This window comes from Vanessa cardui, chromosome 2 (assembly GCF_905220365.1).
Source record: "Vanessa cardui chromosome 2, ilVanCard2.1, whole genome shotgun sequence".
NCBI lineage: Eukaryota > Metazoa > Arthropoda > Insecta > Lepidoptera > Nymphalidae > Vanessa > Vanessa cardui.
Genome location: NC_061124.1, coordinates 2515081 through 2542912, shown reverse-complemented (window position 1 = coordinate 2542912; position 27832 = coordinate 2515081). Strand labels below are relative to the sequence as shown.

Genomic DNA, 27832 nt, shown 5'->3' with positions numbered 1-27832 from the left:
GTTACATAATTAAAGTCATTATGTGACTATGGCCAGTTATAATTCATGAGTTTAAAAACTTATTAGTGTATATATTACATAGTATTAAACAAATACGTCATAATATAATATATTGGCTACTTAACCTTACACTTTTTTACTCGCACTTGTAAGTCGGCATATATGTTTGTACGTCAAAAGACGGTGCCAAGTCCGTGTCATGTGGATCTACCATTATATAATGCACAAAATAAGCGACTTTCTCGATCAACGTCCATTACATTGATCGTATTATCACATAAAACCTTTTCTTGAGTGCCTTCTTGGTGGCACTTTGGCGCTGTACAAACTAATTCCATCGTATTAACGATGCGTGATTGCATACACTCTACTCCAATGTCAATAAAGACAAGTAAACAATGTTGCCATAGATATAACATGGTATCGTACGACACAACTTATATGTCGCATCGGCATAATTCACATCCGGATTGAGTACGGTCTCCCAAATTATCAATATTTATTTTTTATGTAAATGTAGTTTATTAACATAAGAATTAACAACATTAAATGCTTAAATATATATATACAAATATGAACTAAAACTAGTTACTGTATAAATCTTGACCGCGTGGAATGGTGGCAAGAATGCTAGCAGCATTTCCCCGTTGAATCGCAATTCCGATCTTCTGGGCAAAAAACGAACCAGCCCTCCTGTCACCAGTGGAGGCAATGAGGCGAGGTGTTATACTTTTGATGAAGCTTTTTGCACCACTACTCCAAGGGCCAAGCGTTTCGACAGCAAATCGAACAAAAAAGTAATTAGATATAATACACGAATATTTAGTTATTTTTTTGGCTTCAGCTTTTTCCGCAGCGGCACCGGCTCTTAATGAATATTTTAATTTCTTATGTGAATATGATCTTTACACAAAGGTTATAACTTGTAAAATCATATGACAAAATTCGTCAATTTGACACCTCGATTTATATGCAGTCGCTTTCTCGGATTTAATTGACGCGAGAATCTATAGCGACGAATAGCATCGAATGGCGCGATAGGGAGCTATTTCAATTGGTTGTATGAATCGAAATAGAATTTCGTACAAATTTCTTGGTGAGTGTTACTGCTACGCTTGACAATTGTCAAACATCATACTACCATACTAGAGTGCATGGTACTGTTGATCACTATTTTTTCTCGTTCAGTTTAGTTTCAGCGATGACATTCTATTTAGACATATCAATAATCAAATGTTCTATTTGTCGAAAAAGAATTGATAATATTATTATAGGCAGTGGCGGATTTACCAATACGCTAGGTAGGCTGGAGCCTAGGGCGGCAGATATAGATTGGCGGCAAATTTAGCCCAAATTTGTTATTATCTTATAGCAATAAAAAAAATAAAAACTTATAATTATATGTGTATACACATTACGTCCGTAATCCGTATACTCGTTACTACATAGCGGGTTGGAAAAATAATCTAGTAACTGATGGAAATATCACCTAGATTATAATCATAATAATAAACGGCGAAAAATCGATCTAATGAGGACGATAGTACACAAATCTTAAATGTTGCAAAAAATAGTAGGGGCGGCAAAATTAAATAGCCTACTAGCCTACTAGCGGAAGATTTGTAAATCCGCTACTGGTTATAGGAAATAATATTAAAGAGTGTATTACTTTTTATTTAATTCAACAGTGCTGTAAATGCCTGTAGTGGTGTACCCAACTGCACTGGTCCGTGTACTTTTATTACACAAGTGATTTTGTGAATATTCCGAGGGTGTTTCAAATAAATAAATTATAAAGATTTATTTAGCTATAAGAAATATATATTCATAAGGTTCGTTACTCTTTACTCTTGCTGCCATTGAATTGAAATAAAAAAGAAATCAATAATTTGTTTACAATTTTTTATTAAAACATTTTATTCTATTAAACTTAATTGAAAGATCCCATTCTTTTCATAATGACATACGCCTTCGACAATCTTTTAACGACCGTCATTAGACCCCTATCTTTGGCGTGCACAGATAAATAGGACACAACTTCATTGTCACGTAATAATTTTTCTAATAAAATGATATTCCTCATCACGTTCTTTGAGACTTTTCCGAGATGTATCAGGAGTCGGGCTGGCATGTAGTAGGCATAGGGATTAGATCTGACCTTCTCGTCCACAGCCTCATTGCAGCCTAGGTACGGTTCTCTGGTACATAGAGATCTCATGAGGTTTATTATCTGTGAAATATATGTTGATTATAAAATACATATGTTTGATAAAATATAACATTGTTTAGTAATACAACGTGATCTATATTAATTATTAATTATATTATAAATGTGAAAGTAACTCTGTCCGTCAGTCCGTCTGTCTGTCGTTCTTTCGCGACCAAAACGCTGAACCAAATTTCATGAAACTCCCTATGAAGCAAATATGAGCTCCAGAGATGACACTTAGGCTACTTTTTTGTCTAACACATGACAATCAACACCCTAAAACTCTAGTGAAACCACGGGCAAAGTAGTTACGTTTAGAAATTAAAACAGAAGTCACTATGTTGATTATACATATAAAGCTGGCCTAATTAGTAAAAAAATGACAGATGGGGCGACATTAAATAATAAAAACAAACGAAATATAATTCTTAATAAAATAATAATAATTAAAACGATAACACTTCTGACTTATTAACATACTGGGAAACATCATATTACTTCGTACGTGACATTGGCGAAATAATCTGTGCCCTGTCGGCACAACTAAAAGCCATTAAACCAAGAATTGAATTGAATCATATTACTACTTCAAATTTGCTTTTGCTTTTGTATTCGTTTTAGTTGCGTCACTATAATCTTCCAAATGCTCTCTAAGAAGGAAACCTCTACTAGAAATTGTCACATGAATAAAATTATACCCAATATTACACAATATTCAATTAAACGGAGTAGTTTGGTAAAATAGATGTTTGCATGGTTTTCTTTCAATTAATATTTGAGCCAGTATTGTCTTTACGTATAAATAAAACGGTGCTATGTTATAACATAGATAAAACTTAACGTTTGATGCAAAACATGAGAAATATTAACACAGCCCCTAGAAATGCTTGTATGTCCGATAATCTGGTCTGAGTGCGACTTAAGACTTGTGAAGGGCCAAGAATATTCAGTCCGCAAAAGCAAGCACGGTCTAACAAATTTTGGCTCGTTGGAATACAAAATTCACGTAATGTTAAACGTGTGAAATTGTATTTTATGTCTTTTGAACACTTAAATTTACGTATACGTATATATACAGGGTTATTTGTATTTCAACGAATTCCCGCTAGGAGGTAATAGGAGTGACTCTTTGTCATAATTTTAACCCTCATATGGATAATTCGAAAGGGACAAATTTTTGCGTTATTTTTTTTTTAGATTTTATCAAAATAATTCAAAATCGAAGTTATCAAAAACATGTTTAAAACATTTACAACTTATTCATAAAAATGGTTATTTTCAATATTAAAACCATAGTTATCGGTCCAAAATTAAAAAATGCGAGACGGAAAACGATATTATTTCAATATTTTTATGATTTTTTTCCACAACAATGCCTTAAAAATAGGAAAATATCATTATGAAACTTGCAGATTATTTTAAAAGTATATCCGTTTTCTTAGCTTCCAAAAATGTATAACAACTAGAAAAATATACTTCAGAAAAAAAACCTAAATAACATTATAACTTAATACCTATAGTTATAATATATAAATAGTCACCCCTATTACCTCCTAACGGAATTCCGTCGAATTACCAATAACCCTATGTATTATAATCCTTACCGGTATGATTTTCTCGCTTGCATCTTCCAGTAACACATTGGTCATTTTAACTACGTAACTGTAATTTGCTCTTCCGAAGTTATTGTAATCTTCAACTATATTCGTTGGTTCGTAATATCTAGGGTCAATTGTAAAGGCCTGCACCAGACCCCCTGCTACTGACGCGAGGCCTCCGAAAGCAAGAGCCTCATCCGTGACGTATGATGTTTCACCCTGCGGCCTTAAAGGAACGAGCTGGTTTTATATTTGTACAAGAACAAAAACATCAGTCTGTAAATTTCCCACTGCTGGGTCAAGGCCTCCTCTCCCTTTGAGGATAAGGTTTTGGAACATATCCCACTACACTGTTCCGAGTGTTGTTGTTGTTGCTCTGTGGTTTGGAGGAATACAGATGTGGCTGAATTTCTATGAAATTTGACATATGCTGGTTTCCTCACGATGTTTTCCTTCACCGCCGAGAACGAGATGTATTATATACACAAATTAAGCACATGAATACTCAGTGGTGCTTGCCCGGGTTTGAACACGAAATCATCGGTTAAGATGCACGCGTTCTAACCACTGGATCATCTCTGCTCTGCTTTAATTTGTAAAGTAATGTTTTTTTTAATTTATAGTTTTTGATAAATGAATGCGATCAGGAGGTTTCTCTGCTCATAATACCTCTTCTCATAAATATTACGTTCATATTACAATTTTGCTGCTGCTGCCTGGTAATAAAATCATTCAGGAAAAATAAAAAATATTTTTTATTTCATGATATAAGTAGTTGCACGGTACCATCAAGTGTCCACAGTAGTCTACCCACAGGCATCGCTGTAAGAAATATTAACCTTAGGATGAAAAAAAATGTTATGATAAGTGTAAAAAAAAAAACGAATATAAAATAAAATTAAATAAAAGCAGAATAAAATAATAATGGAAAAATAAAATAACATTGAAAACTATACTGTCTATGGGTCGTTGCGCTTATATTAACGACACAATTAAACTGATACTTTTTTTATATTCGAATAACGAATACCCAGACGGGGTTTTCAAAATATTGTAACTTTTTTTAGTCACTGCAAACTTGAAAGAAGCGTTTAGCCTGTTTCACATTCAAGTCGAAAGATCTCAAAAGACCTTTTAGTGACTTGTCAGAAATCATAAAAGATAACTTTTCCTATAATTCAAATGGTCTTTTATTCGTCCAAATAAAAGGCCATTTCAATTTGAATCCATAACGAAATTTATCGCTCATAAGAAGACTAGTAGAATTTTTAAATATATGATCCATATTTATGTCTGTGTAATTTGATTGTAATACTATATCATAAATATTGTGTTATTTTTTTCTTTTGTACAGGCGAGCATCTGTCGCGTTGTCTATTAGATATTATATTTTTAATCTGGAGACACGAACATTGACACTTGTAAAAGCGGGAAAATTTATTCTGATTATAATAATATATATTTAGCTGCGTATTTTATAAAACTTTATTTTAAACACTTATCAAGTTTTACAAGAAAACCTATTTTTTTAATTTCTGAGAACTTCAGGCTTTGGTTTAGTGATGTTTATTGTCAAACCTACATACTCATCATATACTCTACAGCCAGTAAGCAACAGTTAGTATTTTCTTGTTCCGGTTTGAAGGGTGAGTGAGCCACTTAAAAGGAATATAAGATATAACGCAGTTTCATAACGAAAGGTTAACACATTTTGTTACTTACAAATGATTCTGTATATATTGTTTCGCTTGCGCAAAGGATTGATTAGCTTCCAAATATCGAGGGATATTGTGAGAATAGACGAAGGTATCCGACTTTGAGATTCCTGCGTGTGCCACACCAGCGAACGTTACCATGTAGATTATTATCCACATGACGTTTTTCTGAAAGAATATTAATTTATTATTATTTTATGAGAGCCGAGATGGCCAAGTGGTTAGAATGCGACCATCTTAACCGATGATTGCGAGTTCAAACCCAGGCAAGCACCACTGAATTTTCTTGTGCTCAATTTGTGTTCAGGCAAACATGGTGAGGAAACCTGCATTTGACCATTTTTAGCGAAATTATGCCATGTGCATCCACCAACCCACATTGGAGGGACGTGGTGGAATATGATGCTTTAACCCTGTAGTGGAAAATTTGCAGGCTGTTAATGTAATGCACGTAAAAAACCATGATCACATTGTTCTCAGAAATTTGAATAGCGACACTGGCTTAGTGCTCAAGTTAGTGTGCAAACACGTTTGCTCAAACACATGTATACTGTATTTCTTCTGAGTCTCCGTTTTGTGATAAACACTCAGTTGTATGTTATTTGAATAAATACTATTATATGATATTTATAGTTTTAGTTGTGTTTCTTGTATTGTGAAATGAAATGAATTACTTAAATAAATTAAATTCACAGTGAAGTATTTAGTAGGTTTTTTATCCGGTTTGTATAAATATAAACTTACTCCAAGTATAGATATAGTATGTTTTACAAATCACCTGAATTAAAAAGTAGATTATCATATACTAAGATATATGTTAGACTTATATACCTTCCTTATTTATGAGACTTCCCAATTGTTATTGTTCTCGATTGGCTACGATCGTTATAATCATTAAGTTAAAAAAACATTAAGTTCTGAAAAATGTTAGGAAGTATTGTATTTTCCCTAACAAGTAATTTGATGAATTTAAGTGTTGAAGTTCAGTGACCTAGTGTAGTGATGATGATCTCTTGACTGACTTCGGTCACAGCGCCAATCCTTTATAGACTAGCTGACATAGGAGACATGCTTATAGTTTCAGAGTTATGATGTAAAAGTATGTGCGTAAATACAAACGCAGTCGCTATTTCCTCACCCTCGTTACCTGATGGGATGGAAATTTCGATACAATCGCAAAGAGTTAAGGACCAAGATGTTAGTAGCATTGGCCCTCAGTTAAATTTACTGACCACGCAGACAATTATCAATCTTAAATGAAATGATTTCATAGGCGTATATTGCTTGAATTAATATTGTTGGCATAGGACAGTTATAATTAACTTATTGTGAGTAACTAAATGTATAAATGCGTGTAAATGTTCTTGTAAAATGCTGAAATTATAAAACATATCAATAAAATTTGCTTAAAGCCTATTTCATGTCTTAAGGAAAACATAGTACGACACAACTTAAATGTAACATCGGCAAAATTCGTAAAACCGATCACATCCGAATTAAGTACGTATCCCATATCATCAATATTTATTTCTTATGTGAATGACCTAATATATTCGTCAATTTGACACGTCGCTTCACCTGCACTTACTTTCTCAGGTTCAACTGACGCGAGAATCTATAGCGACGAATAGCTCCGAATGGCGCGATAGGGATCTATTTCTATTGGTTGTATACATCGGCAGTAATCGGTTTTATTGCATTTACTGATGCTACATCTAAGTTGTGCCGTAACTGTCGTAGTATACCTTTAGCCCACGTTTTAAATTTAGTTATAAGTAGCCGTCGATACGTCAAACGACTAGGCTGCGGGTATCTCTACAAATAAGACGTTTTCTAGGTTATTCCACTAGATTGTCCCATTGGATTCGAGGACATTCGTGTGGTAGAATTTCATCCAACACTTGAAGGTTTTTCAAGAGCTCTTCTTTCAGAAAATAAATAATGGGCTGCTAGTCTTATCTTGCCTTGGTTTGAAGCTGCCATATGTAATTAAGAGTGTATGCATGCTATGCAGTGGATTTTTAAGAAATTCACGCTTGTCACGTGAAAATAGTCTCAATTTAAAATTGAAATTGCGAAGCTTCTCTTTGAAATTTCAGTTCAGTTTCACTTTTTTATATAAAAATATACGATATTAAAATCTCTTCCAAAACGCGTTATATATTATGGTATCAGTTTTATCTATATTGGTTAAGTGATTTGTTTCAGTTAGGCAATATAAACGCAAAGTCTCCATAGGCTGATGTTATTATGTCCAGAAACGTTAAAAGCAGTCCAAGCACTATACTTGGTGGTAAATCTTTGTGCAAGCCCGTCTGGCCAAGCAGCCATACTTAGTATTGTTGTACTTCGGTTTGAAAGGTGAGTGACCTATTATAACTAGAGGCACCAAGGTCAATGCTAAGGTCATGCTATCAAAGTCCCTAATTCATTAAGAAAAATATTTGTAAGTTTATCACTTTTGTTAGGAGAGGGGTGAGTTTTCGACTTTTGACTGCTTACTATCAGGTGGCCCATATGCTTGTCCGCCTATCTATATTATAAAATATCTGGTAATATATAGTAACATATAAACTTCTAGCCTTCTTATGGTTAATAGTGGCTTTTTAAGGATTTGTCACCTTGGATTGGACACCCTCTGCGCCCTGAATTAATAAATACTTTGTTCAAAGACGTATCAACAGCAAGTTGAAAGTTTTAAGCTCAATCAGATACCATAAATGGTTTACGAAAACATCGGGCACAGATAAAGAAACATTTATAAAAATCGATAATCTTCTCGATAAACAATACACAATATTTGTTAGTCATTATTTATATCTGAAATTATTTTTGGTAAGCTAATTAATGTGTAAAATTTTCGATTTTGATAATATAGTAAGTTTTATTGACGTTATTAAATAACATTTCTACGGTTTTACGCATGGAAATTATACGGTTTCGCTAATATTATCCATGCATTTTAGTTTCACTTTAGTATTATTTTAATTGAAGGATATAAAATAATTAGTTAAGGAGTAATTAGGTAATTTAGGTCATATTTCTTAGCATTTTAATGTTCAACTGGCTGGGTTGTGGAATTCAAAGAACCTTAGAACTGAATGGTTTTGAATGGCTTACTAAAGCATCTTTTAAAATATCAACTTTACATTCAATGTATTTTTTTAACCTTTTGAGTATACTTCAGCTTACGTAGCTGCTACTGGTGAAAATGAAAATTAACGGGAATTCTTTAGTTAAGTGTATATGTCACAAGTTAAAAGTTTATAAGTATCTCTTGGCTGGCCAATTTCTCCAAAGGGAATTATTACCATTACGCTTTTCCACATGTTCAGCCTCTTCCTAAGAGATTTCATCGACTTCGGAACTATAAATATAAAAAAAAAAACATCCTTACTTCACGCATTCGCAGGATTATCTGTTACGATATATGGATCTATTTCAGCAATCGATTTAAAACAATTTCAAAACTATAAAGAATCATTTATAATTGTCATTTTTTATTATATAAGTATTTTTCAACATTATATTACATGGAGATTATGTTGGCTGGAATGCATTTTGATTAGAAGAACAGAAAAGAAAATGACATATAAAACCTTGTCACTAATAGTATTATTATGAAACTCATTATACTATACAACCAAATAAATATATGCAAATTCTAACTTATAATCATAGCCTTATAAACCACAGAGAAGAGTAGGTAGGTGTATTATGCATAATATACAAGGGCTGTCAGATTGTATAATTGGATACTATGTATAATTTAGTCATCTTGTACTCCGTTATTGAGTATCTAGAAGTAAAAAAATATCTGGTAAAATTGGAGATACAAAAAATTCGAACATTAAATGTACGAGAATCAAAATCAAAGATTAGCGAAAGCAGTTAAAAATCAGGTCATTTGTAATGCCGATGGACTTTCCTGAAAATGTCATTAATTACCAAGACATCGAAGTGACCAAAGAAAATGGTCGCCAGTAAGTAACTGTGTTACTTCGTATAGTATGGTGTATAGGTGGAGCCGAGATGGCCCACTGGTTAGAATGCGTGCATTTTAACGTGATTGCGGTTTCAAACCCAGACAAACACCAAACCACTGAATATTCATGTTCTTGATTTGTGTTTATAATTCATTTCGTGCTCGGCTTTGAAGGAAAACATTGTGAGGCAGCCTGCGTGTCTAATTTCATAGAAATTGTGCCACATGTGTATTCCACCACCTCATATTGGAACAGTGTGGTGGTATATGTTCCGAACCTTCTTCTCAAAGGAGAAGAGGCCTTAACCCACCAGTGGGAATGGGAATTTACAGGCTGTTGCTGTTGTTACAAAAAAGAACTAAATATGATAGTTTATGATTAGTAATAAAAGTGCTATTAATAAAAAAAATGGCTTCAACTGCATAAGCAATCGCAGTTGATTTGCTGACATTTATTGAAGGAATTCGTTGCCTGTCTTCGAAGCTTTGGAACCTCTATAAACTACCTTCTATATATGACGGAGATTTGCTGAAATATATAGTAGAAAATAAAGATAAGTATTCAATTTGGGAGCCTCCTCCTTTTTTAAAGTCGGTTAAAATAGGAGAGCGTTACGGAGATCCACACTTTAACAATAAGCTGCTTTACTGCGAAGCGACGGACGAATAATTCTTTGTCTCAGGATTAGTTTTCTGTATTAAGCTTTTCAGCACTTTTGTAAGCATTAATATTGTGAGAAAATACTTGCCCAGATTTGATGCCGTAGAAAATGTTGATCTTATCCTTTCTTAAATTTTAATGGTGAATATTAGTGAAACTTTCAAATTAATTTACTTTGTGGTAAGGATTTGCAAGTATGTCTAGGTAGGTACTACCCTCATCTATCATTCTACCGAGTAACAGTAATACCAGCTTGAAGGGTGCGTGAGGCACAAGAGATATATCATCCTAGCTATCAAGGTTGGTAGGTCGTTAGTACTATCAGGAATGGGGGGATTTGTCAGGAATACAATTTTTTTTGTTATTTTTAGTGCGTGCTAAAACCGTTTTTTTTGTTTTTTTAAATATTATTTTTGGACAAAACGCTTGTAATTTTTAGTGTGTGCTAAAAACGTGTTTTTACGTTTTTTAAACTATTATTACTTATAAGATTTAAAATTAACATGGTTATTTTTATTATTAAAGTTATTAATATCGGGATGTTTACCATGTTTTTAATTTTTGTTCGGCGGAGCTCGATATTTAGACATTATCTACGAATGTCTGGTTCAAGAGACGGAACTGATCTCGTGAATGTATTATGCGAACCAAAAAAAAAACATGGTTAATATCCCGAAATTACTTACTATGGTATTACTATGGTACGAACCTTGGTAATTTTAAAATCGTTAGAACCCACCAGGAAATGAATAAGTCAGTACGTTTAACTAATGCAATAGAAAAAACCCTCTTTAAAATAAATGTTTAAAAAAACGAATGGAATAAAATAAAAACTAAAAATCATGATGAATATATATTTTTATTTCATATCCGTTTCGTTTTATGACTAATAGTCGCTCAAGAATCTCCTGTAAGTCAATTCGCTTAATTTTCCAAAAACACGTTGTACCAATTCTAAGAAGGAACTGAATTGTTTGCTTTCAACGTTGTGGATCAGGTATGGTATGTCATTATCGTTTTCAATGATCGAGTTGATCGTCGCTTCGTTATCTCTTATCACAACAGAGAGATTGCCGAGAGATAAGAGAAGATTCGCTGGCATTTCGTATGAGAAAGGGGAATCTTTTACTTTTTTGTCGACTTCTGCGTTGCATTCCTCTACGTTGGCTGATCCACATATGGAGTTTATGAGATTGACTATCTGCAAATATTTAATATATTATTCATTTCAAATTCGGATGAAAAAGAATTATGATTACATTTTGTAAGTTGCCTAACGTAAAATATATTTATTAATAAGTGTACCTCCAAACCGAATTCAAAGATTCTACCGGGATAAAAGGTCAAGAAATTACCTTTTATGGAAAAAGTGATATAATCTTATTCATTATCATTAAAACGAATTACTTTTACTGATAATCTCTCAAACAAAACCTCAATTGCTACGGATTCGAATCCGAAACTATCTGAAGCTACAAAAGCTTGCCATTAAATCATCAAAGCAGTTATTAAAAAAAAAAAATATTAGAGCAGTCTTAGTATAATCTAAAATAAATATAGTATAAAAACTCTTTGTTACGCTTTGGATTATAAAAAGTTGGTTTTAAAAATAAGGTTTTAATCTCTAAGAGTATCCTGATATATCTTACCAGAGCAACTTTTTGTGTTGCGTCATGAATGAGGCTCAGTGTTCGTTGAGATATGACGTCATAGTTATGCCACATACTTGGAATTATTGCGTCAACCATTTCTAAGCGGGTACGTAGGTGTACAGAGTCGTCTTGTAGCAAAAGAAGGCCACCGGTGACACCTGCTAACATGGCGAAGGAGAGATGTGGTCTGTCTTGTACATTGTGGATGTCCATTTTACGGTTTGGTCTGAAAATAATAACGTTACGAAAATATTATTGAGTCGAAAATGTTTTTTTTTTTTTTTTTTTTTAATAATTATTGGTTTAGTTTAGCTTTAAGACAAATTAGCTCCATGGATGGAACTGGTGGCTAACACTGGTCGGGTTTTTCATGATGAGTTTAAATTTAGGCTTCCCTTCGCTCCCTACCAGTAACATAAGTTATATCACTTACAGTTTTTCGGAAACGAAGGTCTTGGCGTAAACAAAGGCTTCAGCTGATTGGACGTAAGGTGGTGCATTTCCCAGAACCGCTCCAACACATCCCAGGACCAAAATCGTGTAGTAGCCAATCATGATTTCTCCTAAGGGTTTAAATCATTTTTTCTTAAACAATATACTAAAAGGGTAAGTTATACATACATATACACACATGAATGGAAGGATCGAGCAAAGAATCAATCTTGTATCGGATTTGATTGTAAAACACTACAGGATAGTCTACCCGTGACCACGAACGCTGTAAAGTGCTCGAAACGTCGGGATGACAAAAATAATTAATATTCGCGATTCAAATCCGTTATAACTAGTTTTATTTAAATGTGTAATAATCGCGAAAATTTAAGACAACATTATACTACAGGATAAATAAACTATTGATTTTGAGGAAATATTTTATTTGATTCTAACAAACATATGTTAGACTGATCATGGCAATAGCTTGGATTAATAAATACCAGGCAGAAGAAGTTACATCATTGGTTAGAACTGATGAGTGATAGGTAATAAACTTCATAAATGGGTACATTTTGATTTGTTAAATTATATTTACATAAGTTAATAAAGCATTTCATTTGGTCTAAAATAAGTAACTGAAACGAAACCTAGCATAGGATATATCAAACCCTAATCAAAAACACATAAGCCACTGGTCGAATTGGAAAGTTAAAATCTGACCAAGGACGAGTCGAACTAATTGTTCCTTACCACAACTTTGTTTTCATCGACTTTAGATATATAACAAGACCTGTTTTTATATTTACAGGTCAATATTGCTAGGCTATCGAAAAAAGCTTGCTTAAAAATACCTTCTGGATTTTTGTTGGGTAATATCAATCTAAAATACAGTAAGCTAATGTATCAGCTTTGAGGCCTTCTCAAGCAACTGGGAATAATTTCTAACGTAATTATGTCGAATTTTCTATAATTAAAATAGAGAGAAATTAAAAACCAAAGTTCTTACCAATTTCAGCTTAGCCCTGAAATATGATTGTAATATTATTTGGACGTTTTTATATAAATGTAATTAGATACGATAATTTGTTCTTAATTAAGCAAATATTGTTGTCATAAATAGCTTGACGTTTGAATTAAATCAGCTAATTCGTTTATGATAAGAACCGTATCCAGCATGAACTGATAACACAAATACTGACACAGCGTGGAAAATTAGCAGGTTGAGGTGAAAATGGGCTGTAGGAGGAACGATTACATCGTTCGTGTCTTATTATTAAAGAAAATGTTAATAAAGATCTTAAATATTTCTTTGTGATAAACGACGTCTAAAATGTTTTCGTATAAAAGCTGAATACAAGTATGATACATGGTAAGTTAACGACTTTAGTAACAGATCTATCTATGCGCTGTTTTTGTTATAGATTGTTTTTTTTTTAATTTCCAAAAAGTAATAACAATAAATCATATTAAATTCAAATTGGTGACTACCTGAATAATGGCTTTAATTAGAAAAAATGGTAGTTATGACGCCACGAGCCTCAGCTTAAAAAATTGAGTTATCTCTGATACGTAACACTGGTCATGTGTTGGAAGAGCAAAGCTGCTATTTGCGACAAATAAATAAGATGAAGGCTAAGTCCAATGAGGCCAAAGAACAGGCCTTTGAGTTTGAGTTTCGTAGCGTTTCGTAAGGACGCTCTTGAGATTGTTTTGAAATCCGAGTAATCCTCTTCCTCGGGTTCGATTTTGATGAACGAAGATGGCCGCAGAGGAATTACTGGCACATTTTGATTCAGATTTCTAAATGGTAAATAAGGAGTCCGATTCTGAACGGGATGTTCAGATGGAAAAACAGGCCTGTGGAGTTGAGGTGTGCCTGCCGCCTGCAAAAATACATGCCCTTTGTTAGATGCAGATAAGATGCAGGAATCGGCGCAGCATATTGCTTCGTCTAACTCGCAGAATATCCATTCGGCTCCACCACCGCAATTCGCAAGCGCACCTAATCGGCCACCGAGTTTCAGCTGTACCTGTCGCTGTAATATCCAGTGCCTCGAGCTCGACAGAGATGTTTCCGCCATAAATAGTCAATAAGTTGTCCTGGTTCACTATGGTTAAAAAGGAAAGGAAGGACAAGCAGGTTAAGTAGCTCGACCCTGTACGTGCTGGAGTCGTGCCGTGCTAGATTCAATGCGGAACCAATGCTACCGATGCGGCGTTGATGGCTGCGGTCACATATCAGCTGTATGCCGGGAATCCGCTATGCGGCGTTGGCAAGCTTTTCGGGAACGTGGTCGAAAGAGTGGAGCACGCTTTCTAAATGGACCAGAAAACATAAAATATGGTCGCTCGTTGAACTGTCATGTCATTGTCACTGTCACATCAATTTTATGGTTTTAATATAGTAATATCTCGATCATCCGAATTTTGCAGATATATGTTGTCGACTAAAAAATCATTATTTTTAACAATCTTTAATTGTGAATAGATTTACATGGAGTTTTTCGTAGACTAGTAAATTATGCATGTTAATATAGATAATGTGTAGGCATTTACTTTAAAGACAATTGTATTTTGCGCTGGCCTGCCTGGAAAGTGCCACCCAATTGTAATATATTCGACCACTAAAAAGTGATACTTAGTTATATTGTATTAGGTTAGAAGGGTATGAGAACTAGAGTAACCAGGCACAAGGGACATTTTTTTTATTTTTTTAATGCATAGGTGACAAACGAGCAGGAGGCTCACCTGATGGAAAATGACTACCACCACCCATGGACATGCAACACCAGGGGGATTGCAGGTGCGTTGCCGGCCTTTAAGGAAGGAGTACAAAGTGGTTGTGTGAGGCAGAAAATGTCTAAGAAATCGCGCTGTTGTGGATTTTCGGACATCAAGTTGGTGCAAGTGAAATTTCGAATTTTGACGAAATGTCCGAAGGTGAAATTCAGCGGCTGGGAATAATCCGAATAATTCCTCGGAACATTTCCCGTGAAAAATTCGGTAGAAGATGCTGAGTAATTCAACATCTCTACGCAAAGCCAAAGGATCAAGGAGATCGGAAAGGGCTTGATCGTTGATAACTCGAGCCGCTCTACGTTGGATACGGTCAAAAGGAAGGAGCTGGTACTGGGGAGCACCCGCCCAGAGGTGAGAGCAGTACTCCATGTGAGCCCGAATTTGCGCCTTGTAAAGTTTTAGGCAATGGGCCGACATGAAATACTGTCTCGCCTTGCTGAGCACACCGAAGCTTGTTTGAAGACAATTTGGCCTTCCAATTGAAAGCGGAATTAAACGAGGCTCGAAATATCAAAGCAAAGTATTCCGATACTACCTGTAGCGGCTATTAGGATGTTCTCAAACGTGGAGATACGACAAATGGTGTTTTTTTAGCGGTTAACGCGCAAACTTGCGTGCGAAATATTAGCGCAGCTGGTGTATGAGGTATCAACGGTACTGTCGTCTACATAGCAGTGAATGTTCCCGATTTGCAACAAATCATTGATATGCAGAAGAAACAGAGTGGGTGATAGAACGCAGCCTTGTGGAACACCAGCATTAACGCAACGACCTTGATGTTCCGACCTGCCAAAAAGCTGGTAATCCAATTGCATAATTTCCCGGGAAGCCCATAGGAAGGAAGCTTCGAAAAAAGCGCTTTGTGCCACATGCGGTCGAAGGCCTTAGCTATGTCCAAGCTGGCTGCTAATACCTCACCATTGCTCTCAACTGCTTTCGCCCATCTATAATTGGCCTATAATTGTACGGATCTGAGTGGTTGCTTTTATTAGGGATCGGATGCACCAAACCAGTCTTCCAGGAGTTCGGGACGACGCCTGCGTAGGATTACCGAAAAAGACACGTTAAGACCGGCGTCAACTCAGGAGCACATGTCCATAGTACTATTGGAGGGATGCCATCGGGTCCACTCGACTTGTAAATGTCCTAGGAAAAAAGTACTTTGCGAACTGCATTTTGCCGACATTTTAACTCCGACATCGTTGTATCACACCTCGGAATTGATGGTGGTGACTTTCCTTGGTAATCCAGAGTCGAGTTCGATGCGAAGACAGAGTCTAAAAGCGATCTTTTACTTTTTTTATTTTTTTTTTTTTAAAAGCCTTCACCTTCGCGGTATGTGCTAATGACTCACCGTCCCTGTGCAGAGATTGAAAGGAAGGCTGACAGAATTTCCCTAGGACAGACTAAGCAAGAGACCAAAATGCACGTGTTCCCGAAGGGAAGCGCACCAGTCTCTCGTCAATTCTGAGAATGTACTTCTATTTCGCCTCAGCAAACACGTTTTTGAAGGACCTAGAGGCAGAGTTATATTCCTTTCTGAATGTTCTGGTGTTTGCATCACGAGACGCAGCCGATGCGTTAGCCCAGTCTTGGTAGCGTTCCCATTTGCGGCGTGTAGCCGTTTTACAGAAAACCAGGGCTGGGACTTGCCACCAATGGGCACCGCAGAATATGGAATGAAAGTTCCATACCCTCAAGCACCACATCGGCAACAGAGTCAGCACCAACATTCGGATCATCTATCGAGAAACAAACCCATCTCCATGGGTAGGATGAAAAGAAGGAACCCATCCCATCCCAATCTTCTGACTTGTAGTGTCATACGCGGCGGCACCCCGCGAAACGAGGTCGTGTCCGACGAGCCCAGAGGGGTATCGACCATAATCTAGTAGCCATCCGGTTGCGAAGTCAGCAGAAAATGCAACAGGGAAGGTGTATGATCCTCCACGTTGGTGCCCAGTGGTGTCAAATCATATGCTAAAGCGAAGTCGAGAACAGATCTACCCGCATGATCAGTGCTGCCTGATCCAAGCCACTCTGTATGGTGGGCATTGAAATGGCCCAGAATAACGATCTCGGTGGGTGGAATCTGCTGCAGTACGGAATCTGTAGCCATTTGGACGTGCTCAACCAGTCGGTCGGTTTCGGCATTACCACTATGGGACCCATAAAGGCACGCGTAGATTCGCGGATGGTCATCGCAGTCTACACACAACTAGATAATAGATAGGTTCTGCCCTTCAAGGCTGCCGAGGTGTCGAGAGCAGATATCATCTCTAACGTAAACGCATACTCCAGCTCGTGGTACAAAGGAATATTCCAATTTGTACACGGGGTACGAAAGGAGAGTCGTGTCGGTAGGAGGAGATATCTGAATGGTGAAAGTGAACGGCGTTGAGGTTGGAGTTGAGTCCCCTTATGTTGCAGAAGTCCACAGCAAGGGTGGTAGGGGTTGCCTTATGATGCCTGCTCTGCTTGCCCCGAACAGTGGCGAGCGCAAAATTGCCCTCGCCCCTCAGAATTCGGAGGGCAGGCTAGGCATCCCTGTTCAGGTAGTGTATGTCCTGAGCATGGATACCCAAAGAGGGACTCTCCACCGCAGTCGCTGATGATACCCTCCTAGGGTAAGGATTCCAAATCCTGCACAACCATATTTTGGGGGTTTGGTTCAAGGATTGGGCCTCCGAAACTCTCACTTACCGAATGAAACGCGGTAGCATGCTACCACTTCACGACTATTTAAAGTGAGAGAGTGGTACTTCCCCGGGCATCTTAACATCTTAGTCCCTTGTGGTCCAGTGTGGCGATGTAAGAAATGCATAATATTTTTTACAGATCTAGGGGTGAAGGCGACATTAACAATTTTTAAAGTTTTTGCAAAATTTCTTCTAAATGCTTCAAATATCAGGTGAATATTATTCCAAATTTTGAATGGAAAACGTATGATCTCTTTCTTGCAAAAGGTCTTCATGGTAGCAAATAATTAGTTAGGCATTGATTCAAGTTTTCGTTCAAGATAGATTTGAAATATGTATAATAAGATAATGGTTTTGGGTATTCCCTACACTTAGTTCATGCTTGAAGGCATAAAACAAGTTTATAATTGAACAATAGAAGTATTTTTTTAAAGTGTAAAATCCTTTTAAAAACTAAACCCAGAATGCGGTAGGGGCTAGTCATATCGTTGTTTTGTGCATTAAAGCTTAGAATCTAAATGTACAACCAGGTTTTTTAAGTCTACAGCTATAATATTTTTCATATTTTAATGTATTATTGCATTTTAGTAAGTATTGCTTTTAATTGTTTAGTTTTGAGAGTTGAAATTTATTATAATTTTCGGTCACTTTCAAATTAGCGTCAACTCTGTTTAAAAATTCTCTACTATATTATACATGTGTTATATATATATAAAATCCCCTTGAAATACTCTATATATTTAAAAAACCGCCTTAAATGTTGTGTTGTTTTAAAGATCGTTGTTTTTTAATCTTATCACCAGCGTACACCAAAATAATTGAATGTTTTTAATTCAGAAAATGTGCTTAATATATAAAGGCCCTAAATGTGCTCCTTGGGGAACTCCTAAAATAAAAGACTAAAATATTGAAGAGAGTCCTTTTGTCCTTACAGCATCGCTACGATTATTAGATAGGATTCAAAATATAGCAATAGGTTACTGTGCATACAAACGTCAGGTTACTTATGTAATAATATACAGTGATAAATTGTATCAAAAGCTTTGGTGAAATCAATATGCACAGTAAAAATTAAATAACTTTATAGGTGAATTTATGTTTCTTGTCAAAGAGTGTAGTATGACATTTAGTTGTAAATTTAAATCTAATTAACAGATGCAGATGTGGCAGGTACATGGCTGTTCTCAGTAATAAAGTAAATATATAAAAACGATAGTTTCTTGAATAGCTACGACAAATATATTTTTATTACTTTTATGACAGATATATGTATTTTTATGTGTTTAAAACATGAAATAAGGTCATATTTTGGTAGAGAAGTACAATATAAATTATGGTAGGTTCATAAAGGGTGAAAAGTTTTACGAATTCAATAAAATACAATTATTTAAATGCTTCATATAATATATTTATTCCGAACCATATTCGTTTTATATCTACGAATCGATTAAGAACCTTCTGTACGTCAGTTCATTCAACTCTGCGTAAACGGTTTTAATTAAATCTACGAAGGCGCGGAACGGTTTGGTTTCGACACTATGTATCAGGTATGGGATATCATTATCGTTGTTGATGATTGTGTTGATTGTTGATTCGTTATCTCTTATCACAGTCGAAACCTTTCCAAGTGCTAAGAGGAGATCCGCAGATCGTTGGTAGATTATAGGCGAATCTTTAACCGCTTTATCGACTCCTGAGTTGCATTCATTTACGTTCTCGGATCCGCATATGGAGTTTATGAGATTGTTTATCTGTAAATATTAAATTTAATTAGTTGTTGTTCATATAAATAATAATAGTAATAGTTTGTTCCCACTGCTGGACTAGGAGGTTCCTCTCCCTTTGAGAAGAGGAGCTTATTCCACCATGTTGCTCCAATGCAGGGGGTTGGTGAATTAACACGTGACAGAATTTCGTTGAGATTACATACATGCAGGTTACTTCATAATGTTTTCCTTTACCGACGAGTTCGAGATGAATTATAAACACAATTTAGCACGTGAAATTTCAGTAATGCTTGCCTGGGTTTGAACCCGCAATAAAAATGACCACTGCCTTTCAAGATCAAATGAAAATCGAAGTTTCTTCAATAAGTAAATCCATATATATCTTACCAGAGCAATTTTATGATTTGCATCGTTCAAAACAGTTTGCGCGTTTTGGGCAACTGCGTTATAGGCATTCCAAACTATTGGGACATATTCGTTAACAACCTCAAGGGGTGTCTTTATGTGTTTGGAATCGTTCTTTAATAACACGAGCCCGCCAGTAACTCCCGTTAGCATGGCGAATGAAAGGTGCGGTCTGTCTGTTGTCCTATGGATGTCCATTTTGCGGATAGGTCTGGAAAATTATAAAAATATTTATGGGTTCTGCTTAAGGAAACAAGGTCTATAATGCTAGGTCCACATGGCACAGACTTGGCACAGGCTTCAATTAAATTTTGTCGGTGCAAGGCTTGGCGTGTAGAGAGAGAGAGAGAGAGATTGTCTTTCGCCTCCACAGGTTCCTATCATAAAAGTTATATGAAGTTTCTGACGATCGTTCAAATTCACGCACCCCTTAAGACCTGATGGTCCAGTAGCGACTACATAGATTCAATAATAAGTAAACAAGATATTTCACTCACAGTTTTTCGGAAATGAAAGTCTTGGCGTACACGAAGGCCTCAGCTGATTGGACATAGGGCGGTGCATCTCCCACAACTGCACCGACGCATCCCAGGAACAAGATAGTATAGAAGCCAATCATGATTTCTCCTGCGAAATTGCGGTCGCTAACTTAATCTAACAGCATTTTATACAAATGAAGTAAATTCCACCAATATTGTCATAACAAGTAGTTTTGGTTGTATAATATATAGTTTTTAGTTACAATTTTTTTAATACTTAGTATAAATAAAGAATCATATTAAAATATAAGTTATAAAGCTATGAAGTAAGCGGTTTATAATTGAAAATTTATTTGAATTAAGAACATAAATAGTATTTATTATATTATGATGTCCCTCTGACAATATTCGTTCAAAACTGCTAGTATCAAGGGAATAAAACTGCACAGGATATTTTATGCGTAAACCCGTGCACACTATATCTAGATTATAAGCCAATAGAAAGCAGAGTCTTTTTTCATTGAAAACCCTTATGTAATTTCACAGATCAGGACAGAATCTGTGTGTGACCTTACAAGCTAGTCAATAGAGCTACGAGGCAATCACAGCCTCATACCGTATTACATACATTGACTTTTAACGTACATAATAACAAAATATATGGAGAGCTACAAGACAATCACAGCCTTATTTTGTATCACATATTGACATTTAAAGTACATAGTAACACAATATATGGTTTTTTTATAATAACATTAAATAATATAAACTATTAGAGAAAAAAAGATTCCTTACCGATTTCAGGTTAACCTGAAATTCGACTATAATAACTTTAAGGCAAAATATAACGTATTTATATAAGTATAATTAGATTCGATAATTAGTCTCAGGTGAGGCAGGTGTTGTCAACCTAAACAACTGCAGGTTTTAAAATGAGTTATATAAGACTTTTCAAGAAATATTTTCAAAATAATAAATTTTCAAGGTAAGATGAAGAAGGCCAGTGGAAGCTGAGATGGCCCAGTGATTAGAACGCGTGCATCTTAACCGATAATTGCGGGTTCAAAGTCAGGCAAGCACCGCTGATTCATGTGCTTAATTTGTCTTTATAATTCATCTCGTGCTCACCGGTGAAGGAAAACATCGTGAGTAAACCTGCATGTGTCTAATTTCATCGAAATTCTGCCACATGTGTATTCCACCAACCCGCATTGGAACAGCGTTGTGGATATGTTCCAAACCCTCTCCTTAATGGAAGAGGAGGCCTTATCCCAGCAGTGGGAAATTTACAGGCTGTTACTTTACTTTAAGGTCACTTGCTTTTATAGATTCCACCACTAGAGATATTTATTCATAATAACACGTCATCCAAAGGAATTTATAATAACACAGAGAAAATAAGAATGAATTTTTTCAAGGCAGATTATGATAAAATAAACAGTGCACTGGATGAAATTGACTGGCTGCATGAATTCAAAAATTGCAGTACAGTTAACGAAATGGTCGATATCTTTTACCGGAGACTACACGAAATAATAAATAAATATGTACCTAAATGTAAATCCAAGGGCAACAAGCACCCACCGTGGTTTACAAGATGCCTTATCAAAATGATTGGAGAAAAACATAAGCTACTAAAAAAATTCAGATTATACAGGAATCCATTAGATGAAATATCATTGCAAATATTAAATAAACGTTGTAGGGTGCAATCAAAGGAATGCTATAATAATTACATTAAAAATATTGAAGATTGTATAGGCAGGAATCCTAAATACTTTTGGATTTTTTTAAAAAATAAAAATAAAAAATATAATAGCGTTCCTAATAATATGTACATGCAGGGTAAAAATGTAGAGGGAGAAATCAAAATCTGTAACGCGTTTGTGTCGCATTTTTCAGCAGTGTATAACTATCACACACCACCTTTACAAACCACCATCGAAGAGCGGGGGACTGACTTGATGGGCACATCTCTTCTGAACCATTTGCATATTGAAAGAAAATCAATAAAACTTTATTTAAATAGTCTTAAAATAAACAAAAGCACAGGCTCAGATGACATCCCACCTATATTCCTGAAGAGATGTGCTAATCAATTAAGTGGTCCGTTATGCTTAATATTCAACAAAAGTCTGCAAACAGGAACATTTCCCTTGAAATGGAAAGTTGCGAAGGTTGTCCCAATCCACAAATCAGGTGATGTAGATATAATTGAAAATTATAGGCCAATATCTATTTTACCAGTAATTGCCAAAACTTTCGAAGCCATGGTTCTTCCGCACCTTACTTTTTATTTTAAGCAACACCAAAATAATAATCAACATGGTTTTGTAAAAGGCAGATCGACAAACACTAATCTGGTGGCATATGTAGACCGTATTATGATGTTAATGGACGATCAAATACAAGTCGATGCTATCTACACAGACTTTTCGAAAGCCTTCGACAGAGTATGTCATGATACACTATTAAAAAAACTATACAGTTTTGGAATAGTTGGTTCTTTACTCGATTGGCTTAAATCGTATTTAAACGATCGTACACAATACGTTGTCGTAAGTGGTTTTCGATCTGTCTCTTATAGAGTCAGTTCTGGGGTTCCCCAAGGGTCACATCTAGGTCCATGGCTTTTCAATGTTTTCATAAGGGATGTATCCAACACAATCAAGCATAGTGAAGTCTTCCTTTTTGCAGATGATTTGAAACTTATTAAACCAATTAAAAGTAATTTAGACTCTGTACACCTTCAAGAAGATTTAAACGCTTTACATAAGTGGTGTGAAATGAACAAAATGATAATGAATCCCGAAAAATGTTTTCATATAAAGTTCACCCGCAATAAAAAAAACCTTCCATCAGATTATTACATTCAGGGATGCATTTTGAAAGAAGTTACACAAATTCGGGATCTGGGCATCATTTTAGATTCAAAGCTGACTTTTTTGCCGCATTTAGATAACATCACGGCAAAAGCATCAAGAAATTTGGGGTTTTTAATTAGAAATGCCAAAATATTTAAAAATGCGGCAACAAAAATAATGTTATACAATGTATATGTGCGCAGCATCCTAGAGTATTGTAGTACAGTATGGTCGCCACATTATAACGTGAATCAACTTAAAATTGAGAGAGTACAAAAAAGATTTTTGCGTCATTTAACTTTTTCAAGTGAAGGCTCAAAACAAAATTATAATTACAAAGATCAATTATCATTTTATAACATGTACAGCCTTTCAAGTCGTAGAATTCTCTTGGATCTTTTGTTCTTGTACAAAATAGTCAGAAATAAAATCGACTGCCCTCAAATTCTCAGGGAAATAAATTTCAATGTGCCTAGAAAAGTATGTCCACGTTATCCAATAAGTGTATTTTACATTAGACCATCTAAAACTAAACTAGGACAAAATGCACCTCTTGTAAGATTAGGTAAAACATATAATAAATACTCAATGTCACTTGACATATTTGAAGACTCCATTAATAAATACAAAAAATATATTCTGGAGTTATTATTAGAATCGTAACTATAAAATAAAACATATGTTGTAAGCATGTAAATTTAAGAAATTAATGAAAAATGTATTCAATGTTATTATTAATTTTTTTTTTATACTTAAATTTCGAATTTTTCAAAAAATATATATTTTTTTTTAAATTAATTACTATTTATTGTTTTCTTATTTAAATTATTTTGTCATATGTTATTAATGTGATAAATGATTTGAGTGTACTAATTTATAATATTTTTTTAGCTTTATTTTCAATGTTATTAATTATTATTATTAATTCAAATTAGTTTATTTTTAAATCTTTAATTTTATATACAAATGTGGTTAGCAATTGTTAGTATTCAGTATTATAAAAATATTGCTTATGTTGTAATCTGTCTTAAGTAAAACAAAAAAATATATTGTACCTAAGAATGCATGTTGTGGCCGTCTTAAAAAGTCGCACATTTTATATAAGTTTCAATGTGTTTTATGATTACATGTGTAAGTGTTGTGACTGCTGATGGTCCTTAATAAAATAAAATAAAATAAAAAAATAGATCTATACGAAGGCCTTCGTTAAATGAATATCGATGTGGGAGTAGGAGTGTTTACGAGATATCTGAGTTGCGTGAAAAGACTTACATCTTAAATAATTTTACATGAACAGACGGAATTCCTGAGTAAATAAATCTATAATGATTCATCATCAACAGCCTTTTTCCACTCCTGAACATAGGCCTCTCCAATAGCACGCCACTGTGATCGATCTTCGGCTACTGGCACCCAGCTCCTGCCCTATAATGATTAAGTATCAATATTTTTTACAAGATGATTTGTTAAACATAGAGTGGGCTTCTTCATTCCAATGTCAAATTAGTTATGACAGAAAGAGATAAATTAATTTTATAAGGACTATGATTATGCAAGTAGTCGTTCTTCGATGTACATCTTTTCACTTAGAAAGGTGCGCCCCTCCTCGATAAATGATTATCAGCGTCCATTAGCACAAATGCGTGAGAGGAATGCAAATTACATTATATTCATTAAGTTTATTTTATTAAACATTATTTAAATAATAAAACGATGAAAAGCTCGACTTCCTAACTGAACAGTTCTTTATTCTTGAATGATTTTAAATAAAATCTTTACACGCAGTTGAGTAGTGAAATCAAAATCTAGACCAAAATTATAGACGATTATCAGCAACAATTAAATATTTGTAAATATATAATTTTTTTTAAATATGAGACAACATCACATACATTACTCTGATCTCAGTGTATGAAATGGAGTCGAAAGTTACATGATGATATAAAAAATTAAAAGGTTCCGTTACTGTAGTAAGCCAAGAATTAATTATATTCGTGAAAAATGTAATGAACTAGCTAAAGATGCGGATTTGCCTGCGCGAAATTTTTAAAACACAAACTTTCAAGGAACCTTTAGGGGGCAACTTTTTACACCTTAGGTATGGGATTTTGTAAAATTCGTTCTTAGCGGATGTCTACATATAAGAAAACAAGTTTTTAGGTGTTATCGTTCCTGAGATTAATTAATCAGTGAGTAGAATTTCACTTCTATATATAGATAAAGATAAATGTATAAAATATATCACTTACAAAGAAAAAGTCTTAAATATATATTTTTTAATTTGATAGGTATATCCTGATTTCTCGATTACCGAAAATCTATTCTACTGAATACTCATTAGTTTGGTATTATATGGTATATTTATATTGAAGCTTAAAAATTATAACCAAGATTTTCGCATATAAAGATTTCTTTTCATAATGAGCTAAAATGTTTTTCCCCTCAGACTCTGCGATACTTATCCGATTTTGTTTATAATTTATTTTCGGTGAATAATTCTTAATGATGGAACTAATTAAGCTACGTAATCGTCGTTTATCGTTAAATCATATTATTTGTATTGTGGATGTTTTTCGATGACCACTAACGTAGTACTGCGGACCTATCTATGTATTTAATATAATACATAGAAAGTCGTTTTTATTGGGGGTAGGTAGTACATGCCCGCCTGGGTATGTACCTTCCAAATCAAATCAAAATAAACTTTATTCAAGTGGGCTTTTACGATCACTTTTGAATCGTCATTTAACAATTAAGTGAAGCTACCATCGGTTCGGAAAGTAGATTCTACCGAGAAGAACCGGCAAGTAACTCAGTAGTTACTCTTTTTCAACATTTAAAAAAATACAGTCATAATGTTGTCTTAAATTTTCGCGATTATTACACATTTAAATAAAACTAATTATAACGGATGAATCGCGTATATTAATGATTTTTAAACATCCCGACGTTTCGAGCACTTTGCAGTGTTCGTGGTCACGGGTAGACAGTCAGTCTACAGTCATCTTAGTTAATACAATTATTTAAATTAATATCCACTCAACCTTATACTCTACCAATCACTATGTTGATAATGTTATGTCCGTTGTGCCTGTTGTAAAACGGCTTCACTCACCCTTCAAACCGGAACACAACAATACTGAGTACTGTTATTTGGCGGTAGAATAACTATACCTGTCCTATAAAGTATTATATTTCATAATTATTACATTAAAATATGTTATTTTATATGCATTTTAGAATTCAGAATCTTCATTCATTATAATAATACACTTACCATGAGTTATTTCATTTATATTGTTGGATAACAACAATTATATGTTCCATTAGGAATCTAATGTGGACTCGCCTTGAAGATCATCAGCCATAGCTAACTTATAGCTAGAGAACGAGCTTAGGGGAAGGGGTATCGGATCATTGTGAAGCTTTTGAAAGGATTCACAGATATGTAATAATTATTAAAATTGATAATTATATACTAAGCTAAATTAATCAGAAGGATTTATGTGTGTTATACTAATTATCGTCCGTTCGTTGTCGATATAGGGATTGGTCCTCAGTGTTAGGCATAGAGAGCCGGGATGGCCCAATAATTAGAACACGTGCATCTTAACTGATGATTGCGGGTTCAAACCCAGGCATGTACCACTGAATTTTCATGTGCTTAATTTAATTGTGATTGAATTAAAGGAAAACATAATGAGGAAATCTGTAAGTGTCTAATTTCAAAGAAATTCTGCCATATGTGAATCCACCAACCCGCATTAGAGCAGCGTGGTAGAATATGCTCCAAACCTTCTTTTCAAAGGCAGAGGAGGCCTTAGCAGTGGGAAATTGACCGGCTCTCTTAAGCATTTAAGGCGAACGTAAATAAAACTTTATAAATATTATAGTAAAATGGTAAGATATCAGTATCATATAGTTATAACTATGTAATCGAGTTTCTTTTTTCCTTCCCGAATTTCAAAAACAATTAATAATATCCCCAAGAAGTTATTTTAAAATTTGTCATTTTTCACAGAATTATCTTTTTGGAATGTAACTTTGTCAGAATCATACCATTTCTATTATATCTGTTCTAAGTTTGCAGCTTAACGCAGACGAAGCAATTTGTAGCGCGCGACACATTGGCAAGCCCCGGAAATCAGTTCGCGATCGAGGGTTGGTAGTCTGACAAATACTCAATAGATGGCGCTAGGTCTACTGTTAGTAAAATTGGACGTAAAACGAGTTGTACGTTTACAGTTTATTTTAAAGTATTCTAGTGATTTTGTAATATAATTTAAAGAATTATATTTGGGCCAAAACCTTGAAAATTAGTTAAACTTTGTAAGCGTAAATACATAGATACATACGTACTTGGTGGTAGGGCTTTGTGCAAGCCCGTCTTGGTAGGTACCACCCACTCATTAGTTATTCTACCGCCAAATAACAGTACTCAGTATTGTTGTATTCCGGTTTGAAGGGTGAGTGAGCCAGTGTAACTACTGACGCAAGATACATAACATCTTAGTTCCCAAGGTTCGTGGCACATTGACGATGTAAGGAATAGTTAATATTTCTTACAGCGGCATTGTATATGGGTGATGGTGACCACTTACTTG

The 27832-nt window shown here is 34.8% G+C and overlaps 3 protein-coding genes across 3 annotated transcripts; all 3 read right to left on the bottom strand.

The window, feature by feature from the left end:
- Nucleotides 1–1898: 1898 nt before the first annotated feature.
- LOC124535107 lies at nucleotides 1899–6311 on the bottom strand. The gene is made up of 4 exons (XM_047111180.1): nucleotides 6267–6311; nucleotides 5530–5690; nucleotides 3814–4033; nucleotides 1899–2230 (listed from the first exon to the last, which is right to left on the bottom strand). The coding sequence occupies exons 2-4, from the start codon at nucleotides 5679–5681 to the stop codon at nucleotides 1931–1933; spliced, it is 672 nt and encodes a 223-aa protein (XP_046967136.1). The 5' UTR covers nucleotides 5682–5690; nucleotides 6267–6311; the 3' UTR covers nucleotides 1899–1930.
- A 4697-nt stretch (nucleotides 6312–11008) lies between these two features.
- LOC124542380 lies at nucleotides 11009–13285 on the bottom strand. Its single transcript, XM_047120345.1, has 4 exons — nucleotides 13262–13285; nucleotides 12254–12383; nucleotides 11818–12046; nucleotides 11009–11369 (listed from the first exon to the last, which is right to left on the bottom strand). The coding sequence occupies exons 2-4, from the start codon at nucleotides 12373–12375 to the stop codon at nucleotides 11055–11057; spliced, it is 666 nt and encodes a 221-aa protein (XP_046976301.1). The 5' UTR covers nucleotides 12376–12383; nucleotides 13262–13285; the 3' UTR covers nucleotides 11009–11054.
- Nucleotides 13286–19139: 5854 nt separating this feature from the next.
- On the bottom strand, nucleotides 19140–21194 carry LOC124541905. Its single transcript, XM_047119832.1, has 4 exons — nucleotides 21160–21194; nucleotides 20383–20512; nucleotides 19868–20096; nucleotides 19140–19504 (listed from the first exon to the last, which is right to left on the bottom strand). Exons 2-4 carry the CDS (start codon nucleotides 20502–20504, stop codon nucleotides 19190–19192), a joined length of 666 nt encoding a protein of 221 aa, XP_046975788.1. The 5' UTR covers nucleotides 20505–20512; nucleotides 21160–21194; the 3' UTR covers nucleotides 19140–19189.
- Between the last annotated feature and the right edge of the window lie 6638 nt (nucleotides 21195–27832).

Excerpts from the sequence above, each read along its gene's own strand:
- LOC124541905 (XM_047119832.1), bottom strand. The coding sequence starts at position 20,504 with ATGATTGGCTTCTATACTATCTTGTTCCTGGGATGCGTCGGTGCAGTT. Across the intron at positions 20,097-20,382 it reads ACTTTCATTTCCGAAAAACT|ACCTATCCGCAAAATGGACA; the intron begins GTGAGTGAAATA and ends ATAATTTTCCAG. Across the intron at positions 19,505-19,867 it reads CAAATCATAAAATTGCTCTG|ATAAACAATCTCATAAACTC; the intron begins GTAAGATATATA and ends TAATATTTACAG.
- LOC124535107 (XM_047111180.1), bottom strand. The coding sequence starts at position 5,681 with ATGTGGATAATAATCTACATGGTAACGTTCGCTGGTGTGGCACACGCA. Across the intron at positions 4,034-5,529 it reads CAATATATACAGAATCATTT|GCCGCAGGGTGAAACATCAT; the intron begins GTAAGTAACAAA and ends CGTTCCTTTAAG. Across the intron at positions 2,231-3,813 it reads CAAGCGAGAAAATCATACCG|ATAATAAACCTCATGAGATC; the intron begins GTAAGGATTATA and ends TATATTTCACAG.
- LOC124542380 (XM_047120345.1), bottom strand. The coding sequence starts at position 12,375 with ATGATTGGCTACTACACGATTTTGGTCCTGGGATGTGTTGGAGCGGTT. Across the intron at positions 12,047-12,253 it reads ACCTTCGTTTCCGAAAAACT|ACCAAACCGTAAAATGGACA; the intron begins GTAAGTGATATA and ends TATTATTTTCAG. Across the intron at positions 11,370-11,817 it reads CAACACAAAAAGTTGCTCTG|ATAGTCAATCTCATAAACTC; the intron begins GTAAGATATATC and ends AAATATTTGCAG.